A 24,414-nucleotide genomic window follows, 5' to 3' on the forward strand; every position below is an offset into this window, starting at 1 on the left:
ATGTTTTAATATTAAATTGTTAGCATAGCGTTGTTAAAACGGCGTGGTAAATGTTGACAGAGCCACTCGTGTGACAAAAGATGAATCGTTTCATTTTCCCTCATTACTTGGTAAACGAATGTGTGAGTGTCATACTTGCTTGTTTGTACTGTAAATATTACGTTAGATTGAAGTGTATGAGTAAATAACCACCACCATAGACATTAAGTTATATATTAACTGTATGCGTATGATATCTGCTCTTAGTGTTTTGGAAATTCATATGTAACTTGCTTTGAACTTATAAAACACAATACAAATAAACAAAAGTCAATAAGACATCCAACCGCCTTACGTCTCAAAATTTCAGTCTAAGCCCTGGCAGCTCCGAATAATTTACTACAACACAACTGTGTTTTAGCGCCATTGTGATTTTCAGCAATTATATTTCATGTCTTTTATGGATGTCGTAGGAAACAAATAAAAAAACAATCAACTACTATTTCTATTTATGTATGTATATAAAATAATATTTTAACAATAATTCTTCAAACAGGGAAACATAAAACTTTTAATACCGCAAGGTTTACACAAAGCTTTAAAAAAATTGTCATATTTGAAAACCAAACAACTACATAATAAATCGCTACTTACTTATCTGATCTTTGTCCCTGAACGTTATAGTTAGTTCTCAGTGGTAGCTCATGGCTGGCGTGCGACGACATGAACATGACATGACTATAGCTAGCTTTTTAGGGATTATTGTAGTTCAAGATATAATTAGCCATCTAATATTTTCTGAAGCTACATTTAAGTCACTTACATCAGATCTATGTCCCCGAAGGTTGTAGTTGGTTCTGAGCGGCAACTCGTGCGGCCGGCGCGCGTGCGACGAGGTGAAGGTGACGCCGACCACGCCGCGCACGTTACCCGTCGCCAGCCAGCCTTCTTGATAGTAGTTGTTGCGGTTCAATTTCCAACCCTCCTCCTGTGGTAATTTTAGATTATTTATTAAAAGTGTACGAGTTAAATTTATGCTCCTTATAGCCAAGACCAAAAAGCCTTTTTTAACCGATGGATTAATATTATCTTTTAAATTCATTGAGCAATGATAATATATTTTGCATACAACAACTCAGAGACATACTTATAATTTTCTTTACTCAAATAATGGAGTGAAAGTACTGCCTGCTTTTTGTAGCTAGAGATTTTCCTATATTTTTATTTGTCGTTAAGGCAAGGAAAAATACGCACAAGTACTCATAAAAGAAAAATATAATACTTTGGAATCACTTTTACAATTTAGATATTATAAATGACTCTAGGTAGAAAGCACACGCAGCTCCGCCCGCGTAAATCGAAAAAAGTCACGTCATCTCCTGTTCCCGCGGGAATATTTAAAAATCCTTTCTTAGCAGACGTCTCCTAGTTACAATTGTACGTATACCTTCCTGCATTTTGATCTTTATTGCCTTAGTAGTTTTTGAGATTTCATGATGAGTGGGTGAGGTGAAAAAGTGAGTAAGATATTAAATATAAGTCGAATAAATTCGTACATAGCTTTAAAACAAATTCTGCAGCTGAAAAGACCTTGCACTTGGGCGACCTTGGCCGGCCAAGTTAAATCGCGCGGTAATTGCACGTGCTGCTTTTTCTATCTAGCTTTCTGTAATTTGCATGCGATCTGGTAATTTAAAAATATTACAAGCATTTTCATTTAACTAGGCTTAAGTTACACTCTTATATTTATTCACGTCAATAATCAAATAAGTCGTCGCGGAGTAAAGTAGTGACAGGTTGATAGCCCATCGCCCAAGAAAAAGAAGAAACCCAAGTTTATTAGTAATAGTTATTGAAGTACACTCAAACTCAGTTACATTCGAGTCATCAACATCCTTTTAACTTTTTTTAAGTGTTGTTTTATCAACGTAGTATTGTTTGTTTTCCTTTTTGCAATAACCTGTTTTTGCTATTACTTTTGTTCTCTTTTCTGGTTGTGTATTTTCTAGCGAGGAGCCCGGGAAAAGAGTACCTCGAATATTTGAATAAAAATATTAAACGTAAACTTGATGTAGGCTTAGTCACTTAACTACATGCTTTCTATGCCTCCGGCGATGCGTGTCCACCCAAGCACGTTATTTTGATTTTATTTTCTGCTTCGTCCGGGATTTAATTCAGATGGAAATTACCTTAGCGAATGTATGACTGACAGGCATCTCAACAGATATGAGAAATTTTTCTTTGGTTTCGGTTGTGGGCAGCTAACTAAGCTGCGCAGATAGATATGTCGGTCATCCTTGTGATGTTTACAGTAAAACACTTTTAGTGAAAAGAGCCAAAGAGCAAATCAGGTTCCTTCGTATTTTTCACCTAACGTTACTCCTTGAAATAAACTTCAAATATAACATACTTATACAATCATACATCCCATCAAATTTGAAGTATCAGTCGGTACAAAAATGCTTAGATACATAAGTATCTACGGATAAAACGAAATCCTTCGCACTACCTTCAAATTTATAATATTATGCTACAGACTTGGGCATTTCAGTTTAATCTCGGATTCAGCTAAGATAAACCCCCTGACGCCCCGGGCTTGTTATTCCACATGTGAGCCGAAACAATTTACAACGATTACGATAGGAAGCGAGGCAATTAACCGACACGTAATGGAGCGTGTGCTGTGCTCTGTGACGGCGAGTGAGGACTCGACACCGGAGATCGAAGGCGAAATTGGCAATTAGGCAGATATTAGTGCCCACCCTGCTTGCACTCCTATTAGTCGTCCAGCCCCGCCCAATTAGCGCTGATTCCTTACTTAACATTCGCACGCAGATATAGACTTAGCTAGATACTCAGTTCATCCTATGTGAAAATAAAGTGTCCGTCCATATTTATCTTACTGAGACGTCAACAGGGCAAAATTAATATAAAAAATACTGTAAGAAAGTACTGAACCAACTTGAATAAAATTGCCTTATAAATATTCTACACTTTAAGAATTCATATCTATTATTTTCTGGAAATTCTCATTGGAGCGAAAGAATATAGTCCCTTAAGTTTTAAATGCTCCTGTATATAATTTTGTGTACATAAATAAATAAATAAATATAGTCCCATTTTTCAGAACAACTTTTACTGGTATATACTTATCAGCAATACAGCGCAACACAGCATACTGCATGTTAATACATTTTCATGACGATAGATATCGCATGTAACAGTTTCAAAGAGGTCAACTTTTGCCACGTAAAATTATCACATTCACCTCATCTAGCTAAATGTATGTCTGTGCATCTGCAGTAAGAAAACTCAATCAACAGGTTGAGGAAAAATCCGAGGATTCCTTACGCCTACGGTTTTTGTATCACTTACACGCAATGTGAGCCTTTAACATTTGTACATGTGATTATATGAACCTGTTTTTGTTTGAACATAAGATTAAATCTTCAAGATTCATGTAAGGAAAATACGTGATAAAATTCTCCTTCAAAAGAATTCTTAAAGATTCTACATTAAGTATTCGTTTCATCTCATCATTACAAACTTTTAATTTTGTTTGAAGACATTTCTTATGTCATCAACAATTTTGAAATACTTAAGATTGGTTTTATTAAGTAGATCCGAAGGTTGCTGGTTGCTTTTTACTGGATTATAAATTCCGAAGAACAATTTTATGAAATTCGTTCAAAATATAGTTGACGAAACGAATTTGACTTACTGCCCCATAGCATACAAAGAGTGCGCCATATTTTACCGATATTTGTCTGTCTGACTGGACTACAGTCCAATTATTGAACTGATTGATGAAATTCATTTGAAACGAATATGCAAAACTTTCATCAATTGGATCAGGATCAATGCTAACGTAAGAAGTCATAGATTTTGATTAGGCAATAGTTGTACTACCTACTTACGTCTACGACTGAGAAGTTGTTCAGTTTAAATATAAATAAATAAAGTCTGACTGACTGACTTATCCACGTACAACCCTAACCACTGAATCTAAATATATGAAATTTGGCATGAAGATTCCTTATGTGGTATAGGGGTGTACTATGAGATTTCTTGAAATTTCAATTGTAACAGAAATTAACGGGACTTTTTGTTTCATCCAGGCGAAACCGAGTCAGTATTCTATTTAGTGAAAACGCAACAGCAAAATTTGTATCACGACTACTTAGACGTGATAAAAAAGTACGTTAAAAGTTGCTCGGGTGAATATTTGCATGCAGCTGCAACGGAGCCACAAAGCAGGCTATCAGGAGTCTGAGAAGTGGTTTAACACTGGCAATTTACGATATTATAGTGTAAAATTGAAATGCAACTGCAAAACTTTTATCAGACAGAACTAGAAGTTGCGCAGGTGAATTTGCATGAGGCTGGAGCCACAAAGCAGGCACTCGGATGCGAATGCACTTAGCTAACTCTACGGTGAAGTTTATGTTGACTAACTTTTTAACGTGTGAAGAATGTCATTCGTACCACCGTTAGAAGATTGTTACTCTCGTTCATTTATGCTTGGTCTAATAGAAAAGTTCTTAGGTACTTGTAGGATCCTTTTATTTATACTTAGTTACTTTCACTTCAGTAATTACATCGTTTTTATCTTAAAATCTGCCAAAAACGCGACCAATAATTTTTCATAGAAATCAAGCTGGCTGCATATTCAGTATGTATCAGTGGTTAATATGATCTTATGTAGGTCCTCTTTAAAAGACAATCTAACGTTTACAATAAATACAAAGGTAAATTGCTAGTACCTAGATTAAAAATCGTGTGCCCAAATTAAAAATAAATGATATCTAAGTTAAAAGTAGTCTGAATTAAACTACGATATTATTACTTCTTTATTCAAATAATTTCGTCTCACATCTTCTATTACAATCTCTCCCACTTTACGTAATCGACCTGTGTAAGCAGAGCCGGATTAACCCTGTCATGGGCCTGTAGGCACTACAATTTTCGGGCCCCTTTTCTTTACCTATTCTGACTGACTAAATCATGTGATGTATTTTTTTTGCCTTCTACTAGGGTTGCCAACATTTTAGTGTCAAAATATAGTATTTTTTAAGAAAAGCTTTTAAAAATATAGTACCTACCTTGCACACAAATATAGTATTTTAGTAGGGAACAATAAAAAATAACCTTACATTTTACTAATTTATTTTTTATTTTTACTGGCCAAAATCTATATTTTTATGCACTTCTTGCATTTTTAAACAATTTTTTCTCTCCAATAAAACTGGCAGAAGGTTTATCGCAGTAAATTTTTAAATTACTATAAATCAAAAGCTCATTTTTAGTAGGTATAAAAGATATATGTGCTCTGTTTCTTTTTTCACACCATTTCGAATTCATAATCCTTTCTATGAATGCCGAAATAGCGGGAACAAAACGCAGAACATTGATATAAAATATAGTATTTTCGCGTACAATATAATTATTTCTTCAACAGTATATAGTACGGAGTCCCGAAATATAGTACAATACTAATTATAGTCCGGTTGGCAACTCTACCTTCTACCCACATTTCTGAATATAATTCCAGATGGATGACATGACGTCCTAACTCCTCAATCAGAAAATCCTGTTTGAAACTGTGATTGGTTTTCAACGCCGCCAAAAAGAACACATGGCAAACAGTATACTTTTCCAGTCGATGGAGAATACATGGGCCACTCTCGTTTCATTTTACCACCACTTATTTGTTTACGAAAAAACATTGACTGAGAAAAAATCTTTTGCTGTCTTCGTATTGACGGCTTGAAGCAGAAAAATCACAGTCAAAGTGTTGACATTCGTTAAAATCTCTGATACACCAATAATCTTGTATTTCTTTGGTAATATTTTTCCATAAGCTAATGTCGTTCTGGTATCCTACATCTTGATAGGCTACGTTTTGTTGTGGTACTGGTGATTGGAACTCGTTCTCTGCCTCACTTTCCTCGGCACCTGTTAAAGTAGCTGCTTCTTGATCCTGGTTGGCCTGTTTAGAACACTCGCTAGGAATGTCTCCTGAGTCCGCCTCCAAACTCCCGGTTTGTTCAGCAGCAGACGTAGCCGTACCCGGAAAAGGTTGATTTTCGAGTGGTTGGCGAACAAATCCAAGTTGGAAAAGGTTTTGCGTCTTCTTTAATACCTCATCACGCTTATTTTGTTGATCTAGCCGCTTTTTACGTTTTTCTGCACCGCTCAAATGCTTTTTTTTTCACGGGCTCATCGGACATTTTGTTCCTTAAAAGAAAGATGTAAATGAAAAACTAAGACAGAGAAATGGTTAAATTTTCAGAAAAGTAAAGATATTATTGGCCAAATAATTATATCACAAACAATTAGAAAAAATAAATAAACTTACCTTATTTAATTCTATTTTATAATCAAGAAGATTTATTTTCTCGTCAAGTTTTCAAGACCACTGTCATAAAAACAACTAATACTCAACAGTCGAGTCGAGTCTACTTCTACACAAAAACAAACGCTCCTGCCTGATAGTATCAAACGAATCGGGGATTTCCCCAACGTAAAACGACATAAACCGTGGGCCTTCTCGCTGCGTTCTGAATGTTTTAAATGCTTTTGGTTCTGTGTACGTGAAAATCGTCTTCAAATACGGAGAACACATAAACTTTTTAAAATTTACCTTGCAATCGCAGAACTCATATCACATATTGTAATTAAAGATACGTTACGTAGGTTATAGGTATTTTGAAAGTTTCGGAACTATAACGCTACAAATTATTATCACGCTACGGAAGCTTACAGAACGCACCCAACAAATCGGGAATTCCCCCAACGTACATGAAGTCCAGTTAGTTGCGTTTCGAAGGATTATATTAGTTCTAATATTAGATACTAGATGGTTCTGTATGTATAAAGTGTTACAGGTGTTGAAAAAGAAAGAATAGTTTTGTTAATTATCATTTTCGTTCAATTCAAAAAATTTTATTTTCGGAATGCAGTGCAGTGGGCGGGGCCCCTGTCGATGCTGGGCCCCTAGGCAGTTGCCTACTCTGCCTTAAGGTTAATCCGGCTCTGTGTGTAAGTACTCTTCAACAAATTACCTATCAAAACGTACGACTATTGAGCGGAAAGGTGTTGGCGCCCCACGACGCGCTATCTCACTTTGAGCCATGAAATCCGTTAATGGATTTGACGCTCAGTTTCGCTAGACGAATGAATTCCATCCTCCTATGTAACGTATATATTCACTTTAGATTGTTATTTTTTATGTTATTTATTTAAACTTAATGCACATAGAATGTACAACAGGTGGAATTAAAGCCTGGAAGCATTCTCTGCCAGTCGAACCTTAGGACCAATCCGAGATGCATCCTTATCAAAATTGGCACTTGAAATAGTGGAGGATCGCACAATAACAAACTCTTATAAATTCGATAGTTGAGAATTCTCATTAAATCGTTTTATCTATCCCCTGTCTGAGCTTCTTCCTCTTTCTGGCGATAGTCACAGTTACAACCTGGATAAGTCAGGTTTTTCTACAAAGCAAAGCTCTGCGCAACATTTGCTGAAGAACCTTAATATCCATATTGGGTCATGGGTAAACATTTAGTTGGCTGAATGTGCAGGTTCTCTCACTGTACATTAATATGTAACATTAATTAATATTCAAACTAATACACATTACAGAAAAGTGTCATTGGTATACGGCCGCTTTTTGAATAGGGCACCGTTAATGTGATACTGGAAAGTTGTCTTCCACGACATTTACTTACAAGAGATAGATGCTGCATTTTTTTTTTAAACGACAGTGATATAACGGATACCAATGTTATTACAGAAAAGGGAATCTTGAAACTAAGAAGTTACATAAAACCTTCCAGTAAAATGTTATATAAGTACGAGACGATTTTTTGGAACATGCTGAAATGATTTAAGTACTAGCAATGTAAATCTATTTATGCTGAACATACATACAAACGCAACCAAGATTTTATAGCGGTAACTAAACGCCGGGGCACAAAGTAACGATTCAAGTTATTAGCATTTTCCGCTGTAAGAAAAGTTGCTTTAACTTTACTCCCGCGCCGTTGCCGTTATTCATGGAACAAAAACGAGGTGAAAAATAGAAAACTTCCCAATTTTCACGCAACTCACGTCCAAGCTATTTATATCTGGCGGTTTTTCGTATTTAAATCTCTTGTTCAAACAAAAAAATTGAATTTCCGAAGCGATAGAATGGAAGATATCAAATAAACTAAATTAAGAATTTTCTGACTAAGGGCTGGGTAGGCATAATATTTTTGAGAGAACATTCATGAATATTTTAACATATCAAACACTGTGATAAGAAGGTAAATAAGTACCCAAGCTGTATAATAAGGACGAAGGATGTTTTGCGTATCTTTGTGGAGCCGCCAAGTTTTCCCGATTGAATTGGAATCCATTTCTGATCTATCTTAACCGACAGAATTTCGAATTGGGATTATTGTTCTACAGATTAATTAATTTCAAAGATAAATAAAAGAAATCGTGTTTCCATATATAGGATAATGTAGATAATCATTAAAAAACTCCTTTTAGATTAAACGGAGTTTACGCCATTATGGTTACGATGTAGGTAGGCCTAAAGTAGTTTACAGCTTTTGGTCGTAAACCGTAGCTTTAATAAAATATTTACACGATTTACGTATCTTTCGGTTACGAGTGCAATTCGGTTAACTTAAGAAATTATATAATGTATATAACCTCAAATACTTATCGGGTGAATACTGACAAAATCTTTATTACTTGTGTCGCTGGGTCAGCTAGTACGTACTGGGTTTTTAAGTTTTCTATAAAGACTACGTAAGACTACTAAATTTTTTATTGACACTTCATAAAAATACACTACTAAACCATATGGAGAATTTTTTTTACCGAAAAAACTCAAAAACGTCTGAACCTACTTTGACGTCATTTGGCACAGAGGTAGAATAGATCTAACAGAGGTAGAATAAATCTAATGAATAGAGTAACTTAAGCTAAGATTGACTATAAATTCACTCGGGAGCGAAGCCCCACGCAAAAGCCATAATAGTTTATTAACTTCTAAAATAAGTATATGTTAAATTTTACGAATGAAAATCGCTACAAAATCCGGTTGAGAAACTAATTATTGGTGCAGATTTTTTTATATACAGTATCTTTCCATCCACTGGCGAAAAAGGGGTGTTTTAAGTTAAATGACGTAGCTCGTAGTTGCCGTTTGCAAGGTAATGTCGACCTCAAGAGCTGGCTAGTTTGAATATAGGTATTTTGTCATATTTGATTTTACTCGGTCTTGAAGATTTTGATACTATGTAGATACCAAATAAACAGATTTAAGATTATGTTTCCAAGGTTAAGGTAAATCATAATTTTGACTACAAGCTTTTTATTTTCATATTGTTCTTCTTCGCTTCCTGCTTCGTTCGTGCAAAAAAGTAGCGCGCCAGAAAACGCATTCATTATTCTCTTGACGGCAAGCCGCAGGCTGCTTTGTCGTACGACAGTAATTACTGGAATGAGGATTTATGTGACCAACAAACACAATTTAAAGTCCTGCGCTGCGACAAATAGGTATTCGCGTATAAATAAATATCAAAAATTGTTGTAAAAAGCAGTACATTTATCTCAATTAAAATAAAGCCACACAACTGCCGCACAGTGGATTACCGGCGGGGATTAGCAGTGCTCTCGGCAGCTCGACAGCTTCCGTAATAAACCGCACCGTACTCGCCCAGCACGAACATTTTCTGGAGTGCTACCGAATTGCTCCTAGGTGTTAGGCTTTGAATAGAAATGGAAGTAAATAGGTCAGAAGCTGTGGGCTGTAATTGAATGGGAACCCTCGCCTCGACCCGCCGCCGTAACGCAGATTACTATTGCAGTGTTGTTTCCCCACCAGTCTCCAGGGTCGCTGCAAATCGCTCTCAGTCTACGGACTAGCCAAATGGAAATTTAATGCACCGCTATAATGCGTGCGATCACGCAGCCCTTGATTGTACATTAATCTATTTGCAACCAACCGTTTGTGGATCGTGTAAGGCGATAAACTCATTACCGTCGTGTCGACATGTCGCGTGTACTTTATTAAGAAATTACATGAATAAATGAGTTTATAAATAAAATGACCATTAGTGCAAGTCTTTATATATGGTCGCTTTTCATTAATTAGCAGCATTACCACGAAAAATTATGAATACAAAATTAATGATACCTCAGAATATAGACCAAGCAAACCTGAAGAGACTGAACAAACAAATAGCAAGTCATTACAGCGACCCCTAATTTGATCGTAGAATAAGTAAACGTCCGAGACGAAATGTTTATACAGGATGCTACATACCTCTGGCAGCTCGTCAGGCACTTTCCCCATCCATGACAGCGACAATATCGTGCAATCGCACTTAGCGTTCACGTTCCTCTCGAAATGAAGATGCATTTTGTCGATTCAACGGGCACGAGTAAATTTGGTGCTGCTACACTCGCGGTAGCTCAAGTAGGGGCGGCCGTGTCGGATTTTAGAGTCATTTTATGTGAGTGAGTGGAACATTTGCGATTTGAGTACGTGGTTAACGAGTTGGTAGATGCGCGTCGTCGAAGAGTGGTCTGACGTGACAGACTCGAGGGTGACAAGCGAGGTGGCACGGCCGAGGCGGCGCGGCGCACGTATTGATCACGCAGGGGCGCGCGCCGCCACGACCTCTGCCGGAAAAGTTCAGAATTAGGAAAAGCGGGAAAGCCGGGGAAAACACGAGGGCGCTGATTGAGGGTTAGTCGATGTTTTCTTTGATAATTTATTTTTGCAGTAAAAATAATTGTGAAGCGTATCCCATAGATATTGCAATTATCAGAATACGAAGAACAACACAAGTTTAGAAATGGTATTTTTTGTACTTAATTATTTAGGTACTGTTTTAAAGGTTTTCTCCGAAATCATCATTATCGTAGAGGTAGTCCAAGATGCGCCTTCTCTGGAGAGGAGCCAGAGGTGCGCCTGTGACCGCGACCTTGAATAAGGTAAGTCAGGTTTTTACACGAAGCGACTCCAAGTTGCGGAGGTCACCACAACCTTTGGATCCTAATCTATTTTGGATCAACGATTTATGAAATACAACTATTTTATATCATTTTTTGTAATAAATCGTGTTTAAGAAACATACAGACCCACTGAAACATTAATATAATAGCTTGCTTTAGCCAAGTGCAGGGCGGCGGTGGCGGCGGCTAACGAAGTTACGGCGGCGCGTGCCAGGTATTCATAATCTGTCGAGTATTCACTGCTCCGCTCTGACCACGATGCAACTTTTCCAAAATGATTATTAAATACCAACACACAAATAGAAATCACGTTTTAAAAAATATAACTTTATCATTTTGACTTATTGAATGATTAGGTACCTACTTAAAGTTTTTTCAAGATGATATAAAATTTAATTTCAGAGCATTTGCTTATTATTCTACGCCGTTTTTATTGCTTGATGCTAACGTTGAATCATTATTTATAAATAAAACATATTATACAATTGACAAGTTTTTAATTTATCATATTGACGCATTAAAATGTTAAATAAAATTTTATTAAACTAATCGAATTGAATTTAATCAAATAATATACTTACAAAACCGCTTGCCATTCCACTTTAAATTCTGCTATACTCTACGGGGTTCATGTTGTACCTACTCATTTATATGTCAGTGACTACTGTAGTTGTTAGAGCTAAATTGTACCTACAATATGATATGCAATAAATAAATTGAAATTTAAAGTTGCAGCATTTTCTAAATAAATGAGTTACGTTTAATTTACACCGACTAGACTTAGACGTAAAATTAACGCGAACACAGTGCTGTGTTCGTAAATTAATTTTTTTAACAATAAGTTAAATTCATAACTGTGTGAAGATGGTGCAAAATTGAATTTTCAGAGCAGTGTATTATCAACAAATTTCTTTCTTAATCACAACACAATATTTCCAGAATAAACCATGCAGTTTATTTTAATACTTGAGTAAAAATAATATAATTACATTTTAGACAAACCCTTTAGATAACGATTTTTGGTTACAGTCTGCAAACTGTACCTAACTCGGTAATTTGATTTCGCTGTTTGTCTCCGAGGTATGAAAGATTATATTATATACCTATTTATTTGCATCTAATTCTATATAGAATACACATTTTCACAAAACAAACATCATTATACTCGTATCTTAGAAATGAATTGAACTTTGATACAATAGGATAACCAAAATGAAAATCGATATGAGCATTAAAGAAGAAAATATCAGGCCAAATGAATTCACAACAGAAATCAGTTAAGTCTGATTTTCATTCAAAACATGCCATTAAAACACGTAATAAAAATACATTAATTTATTTAAACTAAAAACTAAACTGCAAAAAATATCACATGGGTAGTTCAAAATATCACAGAATTACACTGGATGCAATAGCAATTACATGATTCCAACGTGATATCAAGACTTGACTTCTTCCAAAGAACCCCACGTGGCCCCACTCTTTACTTTGACAGGTAAAGGCACTTTCAGACGAACAGTGTCTTCCATTACATTTTTTATAACTTGTATGAACCACTCCTTACTACTCTCTGGCACTTCATAAATGAGTTCATCATGCATTTGAAGGATCAGTCTAGGTTTATATGTTCGTGAGTTTGTTTTGTTATCTATGGCACACATTGCCGCTTTCGCGATGTCCGCCGCCGATCCTTGAATCGTGGTATTTACTGCTTGTCTCTCAGCGGCACCTGTATAATGAAGAAAAGAAGAAATTTTATACTTCACTAGGTAGAGTTTTTTCAGATTTAATTTCTTAAGCCAACTGGCCGGTACCTTCTCTTAAATATTTAAAAATAAAGAATATCACTTAACTAGATACATATAAAATGTTTCTTTCATCTACAACATTGAGATAGCGAGTGTATACAATTCCTAACTTATTTGGTTTTTTTTATCAATTTTTTTTATTTTAACGACTTATTAAATAGCCGCATATCAAAATGAATAATGGACTTACTGTTTTTCTTTTTAAATAAACGGTAAGAATTTAATTGTATTTTAACAATGCTTTTTGCCACTCTGGCGTCGAGTCCCTCAATCAAAATGATTTTAGTCGAACAATTCGCACTTGCTCATTACCATTCCTTTTGAAAAAGGTCAGACAGCGAGTCTTCTAGACTTTTTCAAATTGCGATACAATAAGCAAATGAGATGAATTATACTTTTTAAGACTATTCAATTAGTAATAAGTGCAGACGCTCGTACAAAAAGAAATAGACCTTACAGAAGAAATGAGATTTAAATCTTAAATAAAAAAATAATTTCAAGAGAAAAGGCTCACTAAAACTTGTGATATGTCAGCCCTTTTAAAAAAGTTTTGCTAAAATCATTTTCAAGCTTTTTTACTAAAATATAGAATTCTAGCGGCCCAGCACGTGTACATACACACCCGTACAGATTATGTGTAAGTCATTAGTATTATGTTAAGTACTTAATTTTTTAAGTTGTGTAAGCCATTCATACACCTAAACTTGGCCTTTTAGTCTTTTCGATATTGTTGGCTCTTACTACCCCATAAGGGTAAAGACGTGAAAGAGTTATCAGGATTGGTTCAATATTCCCGAAAATTGATAAATACGATGTAAATATTGCGTAAAAGACCAATTTCCATGTGCTCTATTTGTAGAAAAAAACATCAAACTTTCTCTTTTTCGCCGCGATATTGCTGTTTATATCTTTCAAGAACCTGTTTCGTTTCATAAGCAATGTTCTGCACTCCGCAATGAGACCTTGCTTGAAATACTTCATGACGGGGAAAGTCTTGTAGAATAAATAAATTTAAAAACATAAACTCTCCCTGTTAATATCTTTCGAGAACCTGCGTTGTTTAATGAGCATTACGACGTATCTCTTCTCTTTGCATTCCTCGATGAGACATTGAAGACACAGAAGGACCTTACGGCGGGGAATGTCCTGTAAAATAAATTTTAAAAAAACTTACTCTTTTTCGCACCGATATTGCTGCTAATATCTTTCAAGAACCTGCGTCGTTTCATGAGCGTTTCGACGTATCCCTTCTTCCTGCACTCTTCGATGAGACCTTGCGTGAAGGACCTTATGGCGGGGAACGTCTTGTAGAAAGTGTCCATGAAGACCGCCGCCTCTAATTCTGTCACGTCGAGGTGCTGCGAGAGAGTGCGGTTACCCATACCGTAGAGGATTCCGTAGCATAGCTGCTTCGCCTTTTGACGGAGATCATCATCCACCTGTTGGTTTACATTAATTTTAACATACCTACACATATGACGTCTTTATTAATTACGGGTAGAGCTAATATACTCGAAAAAAGTAGCCTGTAAACAAAATTTTGACCCAATTCTTGTTAAGGTTGTCAGTCTTACCGTTTTGTAAAATATTAAAGTTCGAACTTTTCATGTTAACACTTATCATAGACAATACTGTTATTTCTGTTCAACACTTTATTTCTTATTATTGCCACCATATAAATCAAGTTAATGACTAATAGGTCTCTCGGGTACAAGCAGAACGCCTCGAAAAACATTCGCAAGAAACTATAAGCGAAGTTGTTGAATAATTGCAAAGCATCAATCACGTATCGCCTTAGCCACAGTATTGGTAAACTTCTCGGTGAAGTTAGTTCAAACATACGTAGTACGGAAAACCGCATATCAAGTTACCCTCCATGACTGCTTTAAGACTCGGTAATAGAGGCGAATTCGCAGAGAATTTATACAAGTTGACTGTGAATACATTATGGATTCTTCGAGAAGCTACAACTTGGAATTTTTCGAAGAAACGTGTAAAGATTTTAACAAAACTGGCACCAAAGGATTTATTGTTAATATTTTCCACAAGTGACGGTTATCGGTTTCTATCAGATGAATGATATAACTACAAATTATAAAAATAAGCACTATATAATTTGAATATAATCGGTGCCTGAAAAATTACTGCTTTACACAAGTCTTTATAATTTCGTTCAGAAATAATTCACGAAAATATATGTCACGTGAAAATAAATTGTTGCCAAGGCGAGTAGGTGTCAAGTAAGTGACAAGCATGGAGAAGATTCCCTTATGTAATAGTTTATAAGTAAATAATTAGATAACGAAACCAATATAATATATATGTAGATAACATAGCACCAGTTAAAAACTCACCTCTTCTTCAGGCAGATTGCTCCAAGAAGCCGCTATAGACTTGAACACATCCACATCCGACTTCATTATCCTCATCAGCACCGGGTCTTCGCTATAATGCGTCAGGACCCTCATCTCCAACTGGCAATAATCCGCAGACACCAAAACATGGCCGCGCGCCGCTTTGAATATATTCCTACAGTTAAACTCTACCAGATCACTTGAGTTTGTATCCTCTATAGTAAGATACGTTTCAGGCATGGAGAATGTTCGAGGCACATTTTGTAAGTTCGGCTCGTGCATGCTCACGCGGCCCGTGCAAGTGAACATCGTGTACGATGGGTTTATTCTGCAAAAAATAGTGTCGTGGTCGAACGGTTAAGGTGTCTAAATAAAAATACGTGATGCACCGAATGGCACGGATTCAAATACTACTGCGGCGATTACCAATGACTTTCTTCTAAGCAATGTACGTTAGTTTCATTGCTAATAGTTGCTCTTATGGTAAGGAAAAACATCGTGAAGAAACCTGCACATTTAGACAACTGGATCCAATGTCTGATTCCAAAGGTTACGGAGGCCAGACAAACGGAAGTAGGTTTGTGTAAAAACCTGACTTTAGATAAATCCATGATTGTGATCATAGATGCAGCCCCTCTCAAGGAGTTGAAGACGCAACAGGAACAAACGCCGAAGTCCAAAACATGTCTACGCGCCGTTTTGAATGTATCACTTGATTTTATATGACGTTACGTTTATATCCTCTACCTACACTGTGTAGTTATACGTTTGTACATACATAAAATCACGCCTCTCTCCCGGAGGGGTAGGCAGAGACTACCTCTTTCCACTTGCCACGATCTCTGCATACTTCCTTCGTTATGAATAAATACTTGTATACGTTTACGTAGTATAGAAAATGTTCACGTTTTGTAAGTTCGGTTCGTGCATGCTCACAAGGCCCGTGCAAAGAGTACGGTGGATTTATTCTACAAAATAATCCCTATTTAATGAGGTATGCGATGCGAATATAAATCAGCTCCTTAATATTACAGTTAGCGCGGTCGCAGACGTGTGTTCAATTATTTAAAAAGAAATATTTTTATTAATACTGATTGCGGCCGTTGTTATGGAAATAAAAAAAGTTGGTGTTTATTTATATGTCTTTTATAAATGTTATTGTCATATTAGAGAAGATAGTTCCTTGTCTTCGACATCATATAACGGTATGATGATAAGGAATAAATCATTAAACCAAATTCAAATACATTTTCACAGAGTGGATGACTTTTTAAAATTTTATTTTAGATAGGTAAATAGCAGGTAGACCACAACCGAAGCACGAAGGCTCCTATTCCTCACAATTTTTTTTTTCTAAGAATTTTATCGTATCTTTGTTTCCATTTAAGCTATATTTTTCACAAATTGTGTCGCGGACGAACTAAGTTCGTTTGATCACGATATACTTTAAAGTAATACATTTTAATATTTTACTTTACCTGTCTCCAGCACTATAAACGCACGCCTTCTCCGTTAGGGGATACAAAGTCTTTGTTAGAATAGAGTTCAGTTTCCTCCAAAATATCACAATGCTGGCCATAGGACTGTTGTGGGATGTCAGCACACTCTTCTTGGTGCTCACCTTGCGACCTTTGTATATCCCGAGAACCTAAAAATATAAATTTATACATAACAAATCGCTAGCTCCAAAGTAACTTCGATGTATAGGTACTTGTGTTATGGGATACTATTTCAACTGTACCATATTTTACAATAAACATAATATTATAAGTATATAATAATCAGAAAGATTGTTATTTGACGGCCTCTGTGGCGCAGCGGTAGTAGGTACGCTTGTCTGCGACACCGGAGGTCCCGGGTTCGAATCCCGGCCAGGCCATGATGAGAAAAGAACTTTTTCTGATTGGCCTGGGTCTTGGATGTTTATCTATACTACAAGTATTTATTATAAAATATAGTATCTTTGAGTTAGTATCTCGTAACACAAGTCTCGAACTTACTTCGAGGCTAACTCAATCTGTGTAATTTGTCCCGTATATATTTATTTATGATGCCCTGGCCGTGATTCCAACCCAGGACTTCAGTGTCACAGACATCAGACATACAAACTACCACCTACACCACAGAGACCTACTTATAATTGTACTTACATATCTAAGGGCAAGTTTTTTTCAATAGGCGTATAAAAGTTATTTCCTAGATAAATCACAATATGGCCAAAAAAAGAAGTGTAGTAACGACAAAGTCGCATTGGCACTACTTTTGTCTTTTGCTATACATAACTAGCTTCTAAGTCAATATCCTTTTATTGCTTGTCACGCTCCGAAAATAATAATAAAAACAAAGGCGTAGGGACGTGACGACCCCATCGCCCACCGTGGAAGGGTTTCCTTCCCAGTGCAGTCAGTCTCCGCGGGGCGGCTTGTGGCGAAGCCGTTGGTGAGTGGCGACACCACGGACCCTACCTCCTGGGGAACATACAGACATGCGCTATACACACACATACACACAGTGACACTTTCCCCGCCTCTGGCTTGCCTTAGTCGGCCGGCCAGAGTGGAGTCGCAAGAGCAGATCCTATGCTCCAGGATGGAAGTGTATTGCACGTAATGGCGTAATAGCGGGGAAACCAGCACGGGGTCATGCCTCGTGCTCGTGAAACCGGGGCCACACCTCTCGGCATCCTATAGCTGCTTTTAACGTGTTGCGCCCTGGCCGCCGCATGGTGGCTTATTTAGGGTGCCCACAGGCTGCTATATAGCCAATGAGCAGCGAGTCACCATCTGCCTAAACAAAATTATGTGAGAGATTTTCGAGGCAGATGTCCGTATCTTACTCCATAGCCCAGTAATCCAATCCATTAGCATCCCATCCGCATGACCCAAATTAAGTAAATCCCTTCCTGGCAATAGTTTGGCAGCTGTGGAGGGCTGTCCGTTGGTGTATCCCAATGGTTCATCAAGGGACAGACCTCCACAGCTGCAGCCATCTCACTTTAGAACAAAAGGTACCAAAGGGCCTCTTCATGTTGGCTTCGGCCCCATGAACGCCTCCCAAATGACCGGGTCCCTATAGGCCCGTGCACATTTTACATAAAAACAATAAAGTAAATTACATACAATCTTATGATTAGAACAATATACAAGTTTGTACGCCAGCGCCAGGAAAATTGAAAAATCTCGAACTCAAATAGCTTTTGAATTGAACGTCAACTTTGATACCCTCGGGGCTCATCGAAATAGGTACTCTTCTCCCCCAATAGCCTTGAAACTGCTTAACAGATTTCAATAACATGATTATTGAAATCTGAAAATCACCTCGATAAACAAAGATTTTTATTAAAACCTGAAATTAGACCGTATCCTTAAGGCTGATATGGTGTTACAGAAATATAAACAGACACGACAAAATAACAACCCTGTTTACAGGTTAAACAAATTTTGGAAAAGTCGAGTAGGTATAATAAGTTTGTCAACGAAGCTTTATGTATACAAATATTTTTGGAACATAAAAACAAAAGAGAAAAATTACCTTAGCAACGTCCTTCGATGAATTGAAGTTGAAATGGTAACCGCAAATTTTGTAGGCCTTCTTTTGTAGAGTTTCTTGTGAATTTCTGACGTCGATCAGAAGTCGCGCGGCGAGATCTTTATCGACGCAAATTCCTTGAAATTCGCAGTCTGAGAGTATTCTCGCAGTTTGTGTTTCAATTTCTACGAAAAATACGCTTGATTTGACTATAGAAAATTAAAATGTTTCCACATTTTTTAAGTTATTTAAAAGAAAAAAGATAAGATGTTAATTGTCGGTTGGCAGATATAGACAAAAAAAAATTTTTTTTGATTATTTGGTTGCCTGGAAAAATTCGCAATTTACAATTTTTTAAAGAAAGTAACATTAAAAAACATTAAACAAAAGTAACAAGTAGCTGTAACTTGTAACTTAACTATAAACATACAAGTGTAGCGTAAATTTCACTTCGGCAAAAAGGTGTCATGCCGTGCATGCATGCGTGCCATGCTAGCTCCGCTGAAGTAACGTTTGGCAGACACCAGGCTCCATCCCAGAGAAGGCGCAACTAAGCCAACCCCAAGAGGATGATGCCTATACGCATGTAAATATGGATTCTACCACAAAAATCAACAAAGTAAAAAATATACTTCAAATAACATACCGAAGGTATCTCGAGCCGCTACATACTGCCTCAACAAACACTCCTGCTGCCTTTCGGCCACCATCCATAGACACCAAGCTTTTACACAGACATTCTCGAACGACTCTAACTGCTTCCACTTCTTTGATTTCCCGTCAACACTTATAAAAACCGTCGATAGATCTACACTGACATATTTTTTTACCTGTAAAGACAATGTGATACAGTTTCTTTCATGTGAAAAAGAAAATTCCTTCCTTCAGTTGCATAACAGATAATCTCTTGAGAATTTTTTGAAAGGAAAACAAATAATTCTTACGAAAAAGAGTCTTTTACTGTCGCTTTATTTGTTCAATACGTTACTTTATTAGTTTATAGGTAATGTTTGTTATATAGCTAAACATATGTACATACCAAATCCAAGATTTCAGGTATTTTCTCATCACTATTCAGCAACCATTCAGCCAATGAAATATCAACACATTGCGAATTTATATTTATGCCGAAAGTGTGTTTTAAGGCAAGAATCATAGATCTTAAATTCATTACATTTAATTTTAATGACTTCATTTGCAACCATCCAGAGAGTTTTTCTTGAATTAAAACATCATCAGTAAGGTCTAGTAAGATACAGATATCTTTAAAATACAAAGCTATTCCTCTAATGGGATGCTTTTTACATTCAATAGAATTTCTCATTTGGGGTTCACCTTTTTCTAGTTTTAATATGTTACTCCCAATTAATTGGTTTGAACTTATTGTCACAGGTTGGATGTCTAAATATATACCAGCTTCTGTAACATTCCTCAAAATATCAAAATTGGTGTAAATATCATCCTCTTTTAGAACATAACATTGGTATTTAAATTCATTTAGTTGTATAAAAAAATGTTTTGATTTGGCATTGTTTAATTTGATATTCGTTATGTCAAATCTGCTATAATTTTGCGATCGTTCTTTTATATTATTCACTTTCAACTTTTTATATGAAGGTTGTGATAAAACACTATTTTCGTTTTCAGCTTGTCGTTTAAGCGGACTAATAAAAATATTTTTGATAGATGTTTTTTTCACCTGTTGAGTATTCATAACTTCTTCTGAAGTGTTAAATGCTATTTCTAATTCATTTTCACTCATTTTATTCTCGTCATCATAAACTAGTTTTATGTCCTCCTCTTCCTCTACCTCGATCAAAGTAGTTTTAAAAGCTTTTAATATGGTATTGCTTTGTAAGTTAGTCACATTATAATCTGATTTATTTTTATCCTTTGATTCAAACACAACTTTAGCTGCCGAATCTTCGCCGTTAAGCAATTTACTAGATATCAGATCTATAGGCAAACTTTCATCAAAAAGAGTATTATCACCATCAGAAGAAAACAAACTTATATCATTTACAGATTTTAAATTTGTTGAAGTAGATTTTGTATTAAGAGATTCTTCTATTTTCTCTTCACTATCACCAAAACTCATATTCGGTGAAGCTGAGTTATATGCAGACTTAATTTTTGTAATATTTTCAACAGCAACATCAGTAAAATTGAGAGAATCCCAAATAAGTTCATCTTGAACAGTGACATTTTTAGGTAAAATTGTAGGGCTGCTTTTTATTTCATCTTCTATTATTCTATTTAGAGATATGTGCGGTTGATTTTCTACCAAAGGACTAGAAAAACGGTTAGATAAAAATTCATTTCTATCTTCTAATTTGTTCGATAGACAAATTATATTATTTATATCATCACTTCTTTGATTAATAGCAATTTCAGTATGTTCTTTTTTAACCACTAACTGTTCTTCTTTAATTTTACAGGGATCAGGATGTGTGGATGCCACTTGCTCTTTATCAATTTTTATCCAGCTTTTAATAGAAGTTTTGTTAACTACAGTACTATTTATTTCTTGTTTTAAATCTGTTATACTATTCTTATTATGAATACTATGCATTTCATTTACTTGTTCAGAAGCTTTCCACTTTATTTCTGTTACGCCAATTTCATTCTCTAGATATTTCCTAGCTTCTGATATGAGGCTTTCTGCAGCTTGTCTTGTAGTCATACCACAACAACCAGTTATCCAAATACTTTTTATTTTATTACGTTTTCTAATATCTTCATTATCATCTCCTTCTCTCTCTTTGTTACTTTGAAATGGTACAGATTTATGGAGCGTATTTTCAATCATGTTGACATCAGCTGAAGCAATACTCGACACTGTTTCGAAACCAGCATCAAATAGTGTACGAGCTCTGATTCCATTTAAAGACGGCAATTTCATTAGTTCTAATAATTCTGAATGGATACCAAAATGCAATCGATCTTGAAACTGTGATATTAACATTTCCATATTCTTCCATCCAAGCTGCCGGCAAAAAGCTGTTACCATTCCTTGAAAAAGACATAGGTACTTAGTGCATAACATAAAATCAAGTATTCATCCGAATTATGTCAAAGAATATTATTATTTCTCTTACCAGCAAATGTAGCAGCCGCTTGTTGAAGGCTTTGAAGAAATCCTCTTGCACATTGGAACTTTGTTGCTACTTCAGACAGTGCTACTTCATTCACTAAATCTTGTAAAGCAAGTGCTGTATAGAACCTATAAAATAATTAAAAAAAATAAACTGTTCACCAATAAAACAAAATTTGTATTGTTATCACATTATTAATATGCCTACTTACCTTTTATGTATGTTCAACTTATTCTGTACATTGGTCAATTTATTGGCTCCTCTCAAACATCTAATGATGAAGCTTTCCTGCACCCCCACTAACTCACCAACTCTTTTCATGGCTTTTGTTAATGACTCCCATAAAGTTAACAAGTGAAGCCAGTCTATTTCACCCCACTGACTGCTAACACTATATGGTGTCACTAAATATATGAGGTGAAGATCTGTCTCTAAAACCAGACATTGCCGAGCCTTTTGAAGCTCACAAAATAGTGACAGACCATCATTTGGAGCCATAGATGAAGATAAACATGCTTTGCCTAAAGGAGTGGCTACATATCTATTTTCATTCCCATCATCCTGAATTCTTACTAACTCATAATTTATCAATTCATCTAAAGTACTATCTAATAGTGAATTCTGTGATACTGTTACATTTTGCTGAACATATAGTAAAGTGCATTTTGAATAGAGGTCCAACTCCTCTTTGGTACAGACCACATTACTGGCTATCATCTCAAGAACTGCTCTCATATACTTGTCTTCACTCTCAATACAACTTTTAACAGGATCTAATGCTCCCATCATGAGGTCAAATCCTACCTTCTTCTCAGTATCTGTGCAAACTAATATGCTTTCTCCCTTTAAATCCTTACCCATTCGCCCTGCCCTCCCAATCATTTGTTTATATGTTAAAATATTAATTGGTAGTCTTTGGAAAACTGGAGATCTCACTATAACTTTTCTTGCAGGCAAATTGACTCCTGAACTCAAAGTAGATGTAGCTACTAAAACCCTGATTGCTCCTGATTTGAAACCCCCTTCTATGATATCTCTCTCATCAAATGTTAAACCAGCATGATGAAATGCAACACCAAATGATATTGTTGTTTTTAAAATTTGATCCAAACCAACTGGACAGTTCTTTAGCTGTTCAAGAACTTCGAAAATGCTTTCGGATTTCAGCTGACTTCTTAAAATCAACCCAATATCACTTCCTGAACAGCCAAGTTTATAAAATGAAGATGATATACTTTGAGCTAAATTTTCACACCTGTTTTTGGTCATACAAAATATCAAAACTGAACATCCTTCCTTAATTGTATCTAAACAAATTTGTAGAACATAATCTGATTCTGCAGTAAGTGATTCTTTCTCAATGGTACTAACAAGTTTTCCATTTTTATCGAAGTATTTGTTACCAACTAAACAATATTCATCAAGTGGTATTGGTCGGAAATCTGTGATAAATAATTCTGCGTTTAGCCACTTAGCTAATATTTCCAAATTAGGCAATGTTGCAGACATGCCAACAATTTGTATATGGCAGTCATCTATTTTTGATGATACATATTTAATTTTTGTCAAAAGAAGCTCCAGAATATATCCCCTATGTCGATCTCCTAACAAATGCAATTCGTCGACAATGACCGCTCCTATATCTGATATGTTCCCTTCATCCAAGAGCCTGTTAATCAGACTATTAGCTTTCTCTATTGTACAAATTGCCAAGTGAACAGCCTGTAAACCTCCTGGAGGAGACTGGGACCCCATAAAACCTTCCACTCTAATCCCAGATGTTGATAAAATGTCTTGCAAATAAAACATTTTCTCTCGCACAATAGAGACAAAAGGCAGTATAACAATCACTTTTTTTTGCCTTTCCAATATGGTTTTAATTGTTAAAATTTCAGCAACAAGAGTTTTCCCAGCTGAAGTTGGGGCTGAATATACCAAGTTGCAACAATCTAATAGAATTTTCGGATTGCTTAAGCAGGTCACTTGCCAATCAAACATTTCATTGATGCCACGCTGTTTATACTTTGCAGAAATTTCAGGTGGTAAGCCCCATGCTTTTAAGTTTTTATTAATGACCTGAGTATTTCGAGTTTTAGCTAGAATTATTGCACTGGCGTCTAAGGAGATGGTTTTATTTTGCAATAAGTTATTCCTACTTTTATTCTGCGAAAAGCCTTTCGTATGGTTTACCTTGTAAGCCTCTTCAGCAGCGTATTCCTTTACGATATGTAATGATGTTTGTAGCGAAAACGAATTGTCGAAACAATTTTCGAGGAACCCAACGTTTTCGGCTAGTAATTGAGAATCTATCACTTCAGCCATTTCGTTTAATATGATGAAGAAAAATGCTTTTAATTTCATGAAATACTTAAATTCATCCTTTAATATTAAAGTTCTGTCTCTATAAAATTAAATCACGAGAAATAAGAGAACTTTATAGCAGTAATGTACAACACAAGTAAAAACTTTTGTTTACATTTTCAAAGTTTTGAATTGATATTACTTTTTTGACAATACTGACAATGACAACTATTAATGACATAACAGTGTTGCAAGTTTCAACCTGCCACTGATAAGGATAATGATTTTCTTATTTCTGTATATATATATAGGGTCACGTCTATA

At 35.8% G+C, this 24,414-nt stretch overlaps 2 protein-coding genes across 2 annotated transcripts in view; both read right to left on the reverse strand.

The window, feature by feature from the left end:
* Positions 1–10,408, reverse strand: part of LOC106142801 (tubby-related protein 4) — a 38,857-nt gene extending 28,449 nt beyond the window's left edge. Inside the window, exons 1-2 of the mRNA XM_060945875.1 lie at positions 10,310–10,408; positions 803–967 (exon numbers count right to left, since the gene is read on the reverse strand). Coding sequence (XP_060801858.1) covers positions 803–967; positions 10,310–10,405 — 261 coding nt within the window. The 5' untranslated portion in view covers positions 10,406–10,408. The remainder of the gene's footprint in view (positions 1–802; positions 968–10,309) is intronic.
* Positions 10,409–12,324: 1,916 nt separating this feature from the next.
* LOC106142925 (DNA polymerase theta) lies at positions 12,325–24,252 on the reverse strand. Its single transcript, XM_013344879.2, has 9 exons — positions 22,001–24,252; positions 21,793–21,917; positions 19,734–21,706; positions 19,341–19,524; positions 18,698–18,879; positions 16,645–16,814; positions 15,167–15,494; positions 13,987–14,251; positions 12,325–12,733 (listed from the first exon to the last, which is right to left on the reverse strand). Exons 1-9 carry the CDS (start codon positions 24,148–24,150, stop codon positions 12,444–12,446), a joined length of 5,667 nt encoding a protein of 1,888 aa, XP_013200333.2. The 5' UTR covers positions 24,151–24,252; the 3' UTR covers positions 12,325–12,443.
* Positions 24,253–24,414: the final 162 nt, after the last annotated feature.

Source organism: Amyelois transitella, chromosome 9 (genome assembly GCF_032362555.1).
Source record: "Amyelois transitella isolate CPQ chromosome 9, ilAmyTran1.1, whole genome shotgun sequence".
In the NCBI taxonomy this organism is placed as follows: Eukaryota; Metazoa; Arthropoda; class Insecta; order Lepidoptera; family Pyralidae; genus Amyelois; species Amyelois transitella.

Bases quoted from the DNA above. Each gene is read 5' to 3' on its own strand.
- LOC106142925 (XM_013344879.2), bottom strand. From the start codon at position 24,150: ATGAAATTAAAAGCATTTTTCTTCATCATATTAAACGAAATGGCTGAA. The intron at 21,707-21,792 runs GTAAGAGAAATA...GTCTTTTTCAAG, and splicing joins AGCGGCTGCTACATTTGCTG to GAATGGTAACAGCTTTTTGC. The intron at 19,525-19,733 runs GTATGTACATAT...TTGTCTTTACAG, and splicing joins TACCTGAAATCTTGGATTTG to GTAAAAAAATATGTCAGTGT.